The 10,219-nt window shown below is 39.6% G+C and overlaps 1 protein-coding gene across 1 annotated transcript in view; it reads left to right on the forward strand.

Moving 5' to 3' along the window:
- Positions 1-10,219, forward strand: part of WDR90 (WD repeat domain 90) — a 1,773,335-nt gene that overhangs the window by 1,581,529 nt on the left and 181,587 nt on the right. The window contains exon 30 of the mRNA XM_044079383.1: positions 5,515-5,617. Coding sequence (XP_043935318.1) covers positions 5,515-5,617 — 103 coding nt within the window. The remainder of the gene's footprint in view (positions 1-5,514; positions 5,618-10,219) is intronic.

Raw genomic sequence — 10,219 nt, forward strand, 5'->3', positions numbered from 1 at the left:
GTACAGTGGATTTTGTCAAGGAAGACATTCTGTGGTGTTTGTTCACATTTAGAGAACAACATGCAGAGAAATATTTTGAATATGAGGCAGTCCTTGCATGTTTTCAAATCTTTCAGGACTCCTACCTCAGCTTATATTGTATTAGTTGTACTGCTCATATCTAATGTACTTAGCTATATAATATTCATAATGCAGTTCTTCCCGGGACTCCACTGAAAATGGACTTTGTTCCCATTCAGAGTTTCCTGGTAATCAAATGTGAAAGTATAAAAATATGCACATGTGAATTTTCACAAAAAATGTCATTTACAGGGAACTAAATAAAATACATTCTAAATGCAGTTTTTATGTTCATTTTTTTCCCTGCAAGAGTAGTAATGTGTTATTAGTACTTGTCAAATTACTTTGAGAAACTGTAAGTACAATTGGACTAATCAATTGATTAATTTATTAATTAGAGACAAATTATAAGGGTACTCTAGTTGCAAAAAGGTTAGGAAAATAATAGAAAATACATTGAAAATCATGAGACAAAAAGTAGGAGGACTACTTGCAAATTTAAATGTGATGCATCAGACAGCATAAAGAACTTTTTCTATCATTGCACCAGCAGGAATAGATATTTTGGAAGAGCTGTCAGTGTTGTATGGTCACATTTAGGGGGTAGCATGCAAATAACTATTTTGAATATGAAGCAGTCCTTGCATATCTTCAGATCTTTCAGGATTCCTACCTGGGCATGCAGTAACCATCCACAATAACAGCATGCCAGTGGATTAGTGTATCAACAAGCAAGAGGAATTTCTCTCTTATCTTCTTTGTCAAGTACTAGTGAGTGTTTGGGAAATTCTTATATCAGCCAACCACTTTCTGATTGCAAACTACATTCTTGAGGAAGTTAACTCTTTTGTGGAGAGGCTGAGCTGTTACCTTCTGTGTAGTCTGGTCCATCAGTAACATAAGAGATGTTCCATCATTGTAGTAATCTTTCCTGGAACATTTTTGCATCTCCAACCAGTGACAGGTGAAGCAATTTTCTTCCTCATTCAGTCCTCTGGAGGAATGCTGCAAACATGCTGTCATCCAGAATTGGTTCTTAGGACTCTTGTGTGCTTTTTCTCCATTTCCTCTAATTCTGAGGTTCATTAAAAAAAGTCAACAGCTCAGGTCCAAACCCATTCTTATTACCATATGTTTGGCCTCAACAAGTCTGTTTCCCTTTGCTGAGGATGTATCTTCTAGAGAAGCCTCTCTGTCTGTGGCCCTTCAGGACCCTATTGTCTCACCCCCGGCAAGTTCCGTCCACATCTCCATTCTCCATCTCTAACCATGTGGTTACTGCAGTTCCACTAATGGGCAGAGTTCAAACTTTTCACTTTAAATTAGTCTAGAGTCTAACTTGTACACAAAAGCCCAATATTAGGAACATTTATAAAAGTTTTCCATTTGTGCTTTCTCTGAGGTCTTAGATCTTTTAGCCATTCCTATAAAGGTAGTTTTGATTATTTATTTCAGATTTTTGTAATGGGTGTCAATATTCATCGGTCAAGGTACATCTTTTTGCCATTTCTGATTTCCATCATGACTCCGGTTCTGTATCTCTAACTTCTGTGTCTGTGACTTCTAATTCCATGCGATCTTTATTTTTCCTTTGAAATGCTTAATCTTCCTCAATTTGAACCAGCTTTTGCAGATTAGTTAAAATATTTATTCTGAAAAACTTTTTGTCTTGTAGCAGTCACCAGAAAGAGAAATGTTGAATTTACAGGGCTTATCATTTCATTTTCCATGTGTGGCCTTTCACAAAGATAGTGTGCCCTTGTGTATATCCCTAAATCCAGCCTCAAACAGACAGCTCCTTTTTCCTTGCATAGCTTCTCAGTTGTTACAGTAGAGGTAAATGTCGCATTGAGTGATGTACACGGGCAACTCATATATTTTGTAGACAAGCAAAACTGTATCAGGACCCCCCCCCCAGTTGGCTTGTATCTTTCTGTGGTTAAAAAAAAAAAACCTTGGTTGTAAACTGTCTGAGTACTCTGACCAAGTGGTTAGTAGACTGTAACAAATTTTGTTATGGAAAAAGAAAAACTTGCCTTCTAATACTAGTGCACATTGTACAGGAGCAGTGCTGTCTTTCAGACCTTTTTCAAAATGAAGCCTTGGATGACAGCTGTACATTAAAGATATGGGTTTTACTGAACACCTTTAAAAACACTATCAGCTGGATTTGCTGTGTATTTCTAGATCTTCCTTTGGCTACGGTAATTAGATGTATTTTCTTATGAGAAATCCCAGAAAGAGGGTATTTGCACTCTTCCCTCCTTTTTACAGAAGTGGAACCTCCTCATACCAAGTAGAAATTTTATGTACTTGACATAATGACAGATGTGGATGAGCAGGTCCATCTTTTGTACTTACTTTCCTCCTTTCCCTCTCATCTTGTTCTGTCTAAAGGTCTGTGTTATGTATCATCCACTGCCTGGGGTACCAGAGAATCTGGAGAAATGGTTCTTTTACACAGAGCGTTGTGGGTAAAGGGAGGGGCTAGTAACCTGGAAAACATTCTGATACCTGGCTGCCTATAACTTGATGGCAATAGTTCTACTGTTATTAATGAACAGTGTGTAAAATGGGAAAAAGGGATTGAGGATGGATGGATGAATGGATGGATGGATGGATTGCTAACCTTGATATGTTATCTTTTGTTATAATAAGACCATAACTGTCATTTTTTCCATAGATATGACTAAACCACTCTGTGAAGATTTCCCTTTTGTCGTGTTGTCCAGTTGTAGACAGGACACAGATATTAAATAAAGGCCTGACTAACTGGGTAAAAGTGTTATTCTGGACTATCACAAGTATAAGGGGGATTTTTGACAATGGTTGTAAACATCACACTGAAGAAGAGATACTGCTGTCTGCTGCCTTCTTCAGAAATTCTTTGTCTGACACCTACATTACTGCAGTCTGGTCTTTAGTACATACTGTAGCAGAACATTTTAAATTGGGCATGTTTTCTAGAAGAAAATATTTTTTGGATAGAGCAGTATTTCTCTGTGCCATCCATTTTCAACACATTCTCCTTCCCTCTTCTTTTAGACATTCTATTGTTTAGAACATTGTCGTTTTAATTAGATCTGCTGCATGAACCTCCTTGAAACATGTAATAAATGGTATGTGTGATTCTCTCTATTACTTTTGATGTGTGAGTGGATCTTGCAGCAAATCATTTGAATTCCATCCTACATTCTGTTTTTATTTGTACTCAGATTTATGCTTTACTGATAGTCCAAACAGACCAGTTTTCTCTTTTCAGGGAAGAGGCCCAAGGTGGTATTCTTACTAACTAGGGGAAATGTAACCAAGATACTAGGGAACTTCCCAGATTTTTTTCCGACAGGTGCTGTGAGATCTTTTACATCCACCTTGGGCTACCAACAACTCAGGCAAATGGGGCCTCCATTGGCATCTAATCCGATGGGTGGCACACTCATGAGTGCAGCACCCCTCTTATGCTGTTCTGCAGTGTCAGTATTGGAAACTTAATCCAAGCACTTGGAGTAGGAAGAGACCCCACAGCCTTCTGATCTTCCAGCATCAAAGGCAAGTGCACTATCTGCTGAGCTAGGGGAACACTACAGGAGCTGGATTCCCAAATGCTCAAAAAATGTCTTGAAGCCACTGACTCAAAATGCTTTGTAGCTCGAGTAGGCTGCTGCATGTGGTTGAACTCAAATATGACTTTCGACAAGTAACCATGAGAAGGAGGTGGGAAGGGAGTTTAGGATTAGGGAGCGGGAGGTGGATTTTAGGGTGTGGGAAGGGAGTTTTATTTATTTGTATTTGGTTTCTGGGGTAGAGCACTAATCTCCATGGACCTTTTTCAGACTCAGCCTGGGAGTAATGTATGGTTAACTGACTTTCTCTGAGGCACAGAGTTAGACAATGGAAGCTATGGGAGTCCAACCTTGCACCATTGGACCACAGGAAATAGCTCATTAACAGATCTTTAATCTTCCAAGCCAACTGATGGACCTGTTTTAAGTTTAGGGAGTGGAAAAGGGAGTGTTAGGGTTATGGAAGGGGTTGAAGTTTTAGGGTGCAGGAAGGGAGTTAAAGGCTTAGTGAGCAATTGGGAAATTTAGGTTTAGGGATGGGGTTGAAGTTTTAGGTTTAGGGAAAGATCAGGGAATTTAAGGTTAGGAAGGGAACTGGAGTTTTAGGGTAAGGGAGGGATGAACTGGGTAGGGAAATGGGTGGAAGTTACAGTGTTAGAGTTAAGGTTTTGGTAGGGGAATGTAGTAAGTAGGGTCAAGTGCAAGACATTGGGCTAGTGAGAGGTCAATTACTTGCTTTTTTGAGCAGTGAACAGGTATACTGCGAGCTATCAGCACAGGAGCACCTGTAGTAGACCCGTTGAATTACTGATGCTTCTAATTTTCAGGATATCTACTTTTTTCTAGGAATACAGATGATACTGAGAGCCTTTGTTATACAGTATCACAGTAGACAGGAGTTATTCATGTCTTATACTGGTTTCCCGAGAGAGAGAGCAAGTTAGTTTCAGGGGAGAGTTGAAAAACTAATATATATATATATATATATATATATATATATATATATATATATATATATATATATATATAATAAGAAATACATTTTATGTTGTAACTGTTGTTAAGAGATAATTTAAAAGACTGATGCAAAAAGTGCCTAAAGTGGCATACATCCTTTTACTTGGAGCTGCTATAAGTTTCCCTCATGAAAATCCATTGTTATGGTGAGTAGCTCCAATACCTTTCCAATAACAAAATATTTTTGTATCATTCCATTTGTAGTACTTATATTGTTTTGTGTATTCTCTCTGGCACTCACATTGTTTTGCTTCTGTCCTCATCATGCCATGATTTCATTTACAGACTTGTCCTATCCATGGTTGTCCTCTTTTAGGCAGTGGGTGGTGGGATGTTGCTTCATCTTTTGCATAACTCTGGGAGGTATCTTTTCTTCCCAATCATTTTTGACATACAGTGTCAGGTTGCATCAGTAGTTTTATGTTACCAGATAACAAGCTTAGTTTTAAGACCATTTAATGGGCAAGTGTAAACTGTAGATGTTGCATGTCTTTGCTGGCATCCCTGACTTCTGTAGAGAGACAGGGTGGTGAATGGACAGTGCAGAGTCCCATGATGGGGAGGGCATCAGCTACTTCAAGGTCCTGTGGCACACTGACCACTAATCAAACCAGAGATGCCATTGTGGACAGCCACAGATTTATCCTTCTTTGCCTTTGGAGCTGAATATTTCTTTACAAGGAGTGTCAGTTTGATATCCTGTCCATCTTTATACCCAGAGCTCCTTTTGTTTTCTTAATGCCTGTTTCTTGGCTGAGTGATTTGAATTTCCCAGAAACCTGCAATATCACAGAGGCACTTTCATTTCATATTGTATTTGAAAATCTTTCTGAATTGGTTTTATTTATTTATTTTGTTCTGGTTTCTCATTTAGGAAATCTCAGCCTCTGTACTTGATGAAGACAGTCTAGTACTGAAAACCATTATAGGGTACAATGGAAATGGCAGAGGAAATATGGTCTGGAACCCAGATACAGGTAATCTTTGTTCGGTTCTCTGTTCTGTTTTACACTTTATGTGTAGATGAGAAAATCAGGATGTGTGGATGATTTTTTTTTTGTTTTATATCATATATGACATCTATTGGGTGAACAGTTATTTGCAAATCATCTTTCCTAGGTATGATTCTTGGATTGCACATCCTAAGACTGAAATAAAACTTTTTTGTGAAACTCAAATCTGGCATAGTTTGTTGATTTTATTTGCATTATCAGTTGATTTGAAAATGAACCAATACATCTTCTGAGGAAATTACTTGGCATACCTACTAAGAGATGTAGGCCTTGTCTCCCACATGATGATTATCAGATGTGTTTTTGGGCGCATATTTTCTTTGGCCTTTTAGCTATTTTATATATATATATATATATATATATATATATATATATATATATATATGGGTCTACTATACATGTTTGAAATTTCAGAAAGCCGAAACCCATATGGCCAAGGCCATATGCTCGACTCCTGAAATTTCGAACATGAAAAAAAAAATAAAACACACAACATGAACTTACTTTTTAACTGCTAGCAGGGGACTCCCCACACCCCCCGTAACTTAAATATACCAACTCCGAGATCGCACTACACTGAGGAAATGGAAGTCTTTCCATTCCGCACTGTACAGAGATGCCGGTTCCCCATGGTCGGCATTTCAAATGTCGATCATATGGTCTCAGCCATATAGTCTTCGACATTATGAAATGTCGACCATGTGTAGGGGACCTATATATATATATATATATTTTTTTTTATATATATATATATATATATACACAAACATGTATGTGTGTGTGTGTATAAAAAATTTTGTTTGTTTGTATGGATGCTTTTTTCTGTTAAGCAGGCAAACTCAGTCTGAGGTATGTCAGTGATGGAGGGGATTATGGGTAAGGGGAGGTGTTTAAACCTTGGATCCAAAAGTCTGAAGAGAGGCCAGTTTCGAATCCAATCTGATCTGAAGACCCTTCAGCTGAGAGCAGATGGAAGAGACAACATTGGATCTCCCTTTTGCGTTTGTTTTGAAATCTCTGAAAAGCGACCAGTGTCAGATCCAAAGACCCATCAGTTGAGAAAGAATGAAGAGGACAACATGGATCTGTCATTAAGGTAAGTACATAGGTTTTAGTTCAAGAGGTCTAAACCCTCCTTTCCTGGCAAAGCAGCCTGCTTGTGACTGTCCGCCTCTGCCTCCCACCCTGTTTTCCACCTCAGTGTACCCCTAACTTGTCTCTCAAAGACGTTTTTCCCTAATCCTTTCCATGTTGTTAATCAATCACCAAAGACAATTTGGTTCTTTCAATAATTCATAGTGGATACAGAATGCCATGGCTTTCTCTTCCACTCAGATCAGACATTCCTACAGCTCCATTTAACCCCCCCCCCCCCACACTCACACACACAATTCTGCAGGAGTCACTTCTTCAGGGTGTTGTAGAATTATTCCCTCCTCATCAGATGGGCTTCGTGTTCTATTCAGAGCTTTTTATGCTTCCCAGGAAAGAGTGGAGAATGGAGAATCAATTTTGATTTGTCCCTTCTCAACTTGTTTCTGAGTTCCAGACTTCAAAATGCTTGCCCTGCAGTCTTTTCTCTCCATGATTCTGCCTCAAGCATTCTTGGTAACCCTGGATATAAAAGATGCATTCCTTCATTTCCTTTTCCATCATGATCACAGGACATTTTTAAGGTTCCCTGCTTCGGAATATCATTGTCATTTCTTTGCTATGCCATTTTGGCTTTCTACTGTCCCAAGAGTTTTCACAAGGTAGCTGTAGTTGTTGCTTTCTACTGGCAACAGAGAATGTGGATTTTTCCCTTGCTTAGATGACTTTGATCCTTAAAGGCCCTATGAGTGAAACGTTCCTTTTGGATCTCAGCTGTAAAAAAATCCTCCTTCACTGTCTGGGTTCACCTTAAACATCAAAAAATCCAATCTAGTTCCCTTCCAGGCTTTGGTGTTTCTGGAATGCATGCTCAGTTCTATGTCAGTGACTGCCTTTCTTCCTCAGGATAAAATGATGTTCCTAAAAGAAGACTTCCAGTGTCTTCTTCCTCTGGACATGACCTCAGCAATAGAGATCTTGAGAGTCCTGGGGTTTATTTCCTCCATTATTCTAATGATTCCTGTGAGCTAAAACTCTGTTTGAGGAAAATTCAGTGGGATCTTGTATCTATATGGACACAACATTGCTGTTCTCTGAACTTCACAGTTCCTCTCTTGCCATTCATCAAGAGGAAGTTTAGTTGATTTTCTCTGCCCAGAGACTTTGAAAATGGACTTGTCTTTTTTCCTGGAAGTGGACATTTCTGTATGCATTCCTTCACCACCCCTAGTTCCCAAGATTCACTCAAAATCAAGAAGGATGAACCAAAAAGAAAGAGGTTCTGTGGTTCAGTTCTCAGTTGGGTGCCTTCTGTGTGGAGTCTGCATGTCCTCCCTGTGTTCGTGGGGTTTTCTCTTAGTGCTGTGCTCCCACATTCCAAAGACATACAGTAGGTGGATTTGTCATGGGGTGTGAGGGTGTGCATGCTTGTGTGTGGTTCAGAAAAACAATCACGTCAGGTCTAGCCACCTGGTGTTGTGAACATTGGCTCTAGATTGTCACTGTTGAAGTGACACCCTGACTCCCAGAAAAACAGGTTATACCTGACTGGGTGAATTTATACTCCGTCTTTTGTGGATTTTAACTTTGCCAGTGGAAAAGTTTATAGTGCTTCCTTTTAAACCTGTTTCTTTGTCTCTCCGTATGTATTTGGTTTATTGTAATGTTCTGTTTTTGACATCAGTTGTGTTTTTTTTTCCTCTGCTTCCCCTTAACTATCAAAATATTTATTTCTTTGCCTGATGTTCTGAGTAGCTCAGTTTCCCCCTCAAAAGTGGAAGCCCAAAGCCTCTCTTGTAGCAAGAGCTGAGCTCACAGAGTGATGCCTTCATCAGTGGGGATCAAAGTATTCATTCTGAACCCTGCCTTACTACTGCACATTCTTGGTTGTGCTCTATGATTTGACATCTAGTGTGCCTCATTGAGGATATGTTGTCCATTTCCACAAGTGACATAATTTTCAGATGATCTTTCCCCATTGCAGTTTTCAAATCCATGTGATCCTTGGTCTCATCTGTTGATTATGTAATGGATTATTCATCCCAGCATGTGTACCCCCCTCCACCCAAAAAAGAGATAAGTAAATATTGCCTCCTACTTCTTCCTCTCCTCACCAGCTTCACTGGTTCTTGGACCACTGATTAAACCCAAGTCATCTTTTTCATAGTCAAATCCTTATCCATCTAGTTATTCCAGACATTGCACTGTGTTTGCTTTATTGCAGGAGAAAATTCACCTATCTTGTCTGCCTTTAAGCTGCGTTTAATATTGTCTGCCACCCATCCCTACTTTTTTTCCTTTCTTTTACTCCACCTGTCAAATGCTGTCCTGAATGCTTCCATGGATTCTGCCTCCACCATCCATTCCAGTAGTTCATTCCTTGAGTCTACAACCCTTACTGTGAAGGAGTAAGTTGAAAGATCCAGATGGAAGTAAATTCCTGCAGAGTATGTCCACTCCCCTTCCTTCTCCGTCTTCTCTTCCTTTTAGAGTGGCTCCTTTGCATCCACCTGATATGATCTTATATGCCAACATCATGTTCCCCCAGATCCCCCACCCATCTTTTTTCGTCTCAAGGTATTGCTGCTCCAGCTTGTGGTCATATTCCTTCCCATCTACTGACTTTCCTCTAGACTCTTTCCTGCAGTCTGATGTCCTTTTTCCCACATTATTTCCAGAACTGCATGCAGTACTCAAGGTGTGGTTTGACTAGGGCCCTGTACAGTGAAAACATTGTCACTTTTCTTTTGGATTCTTTCTCCTGACGATACCCCGCATTACTATTTTTGCTGCTGCTACTGCCCTGCCATTCTGCTCCTGGTGGTCCGGTACAGGTATCATCCCCCAGATCTTTTCCTGCTCTGTTGCCATTGGTTCCATTCTCCCAGCTGATGGTTCACATCATTGTGGTTGTGGCCTAAGTGCAGTACTTGTCATTTGTTTGCATTGTATGTCAACTGCTACTTTTCTGTCCACTTATTCATCCTTTTCAAATCCTTCCCTAGATTTTCCTCCAGTCTTCACTGCTGCACCTGTCTTTTAAGTCATCAAGTGAAAAGCATGGCCCTGTTCTATTTTCCATCAAGTGTGTTTGAGACATACACAGACTGGTACTAGATCCAACTAGACTGCTGTAATATTCATTTTCCTAATTCCTGACATTGTTCCTTTCACTATAACCTCTGTATCTTACCATGGAGCTATGCTGGTGTCCAGTTTCATAGTCTTGTTCCACTTCCCAAATCCACCAGTTTTCTTGTAGTCCAGGTAGACCATGTCTACTGATATACCCTTGCCTGTTTCATCTGAAACCCAGTTACCTCCTCTGGAAAAACATCTTAGAACTCTATGCTGTCTTGTAAAAAAAATCTTATACCATCTTCCATAACAGTTGGGACTTCTTGCCCCTAAATTCTGAGTTTGTGCCTAAGGTAGTTTCTGAAATTAAGGAGTTCCATTCAGTTACTTATTTCC

This window comes from Protopterus annectens, chromosome 8.part0 (assembly GCF_019279795.1).
Source record: "Protopterus annectens isolate FY-2018-M chromosome 8.part0, PAN1.0, whole genome shotgun sequence".
NCBI lineage: Eukaryota > Metazoa > Chordata > Ceratodontiformes > Protopteridae > Protopterus > Protopterus annectens.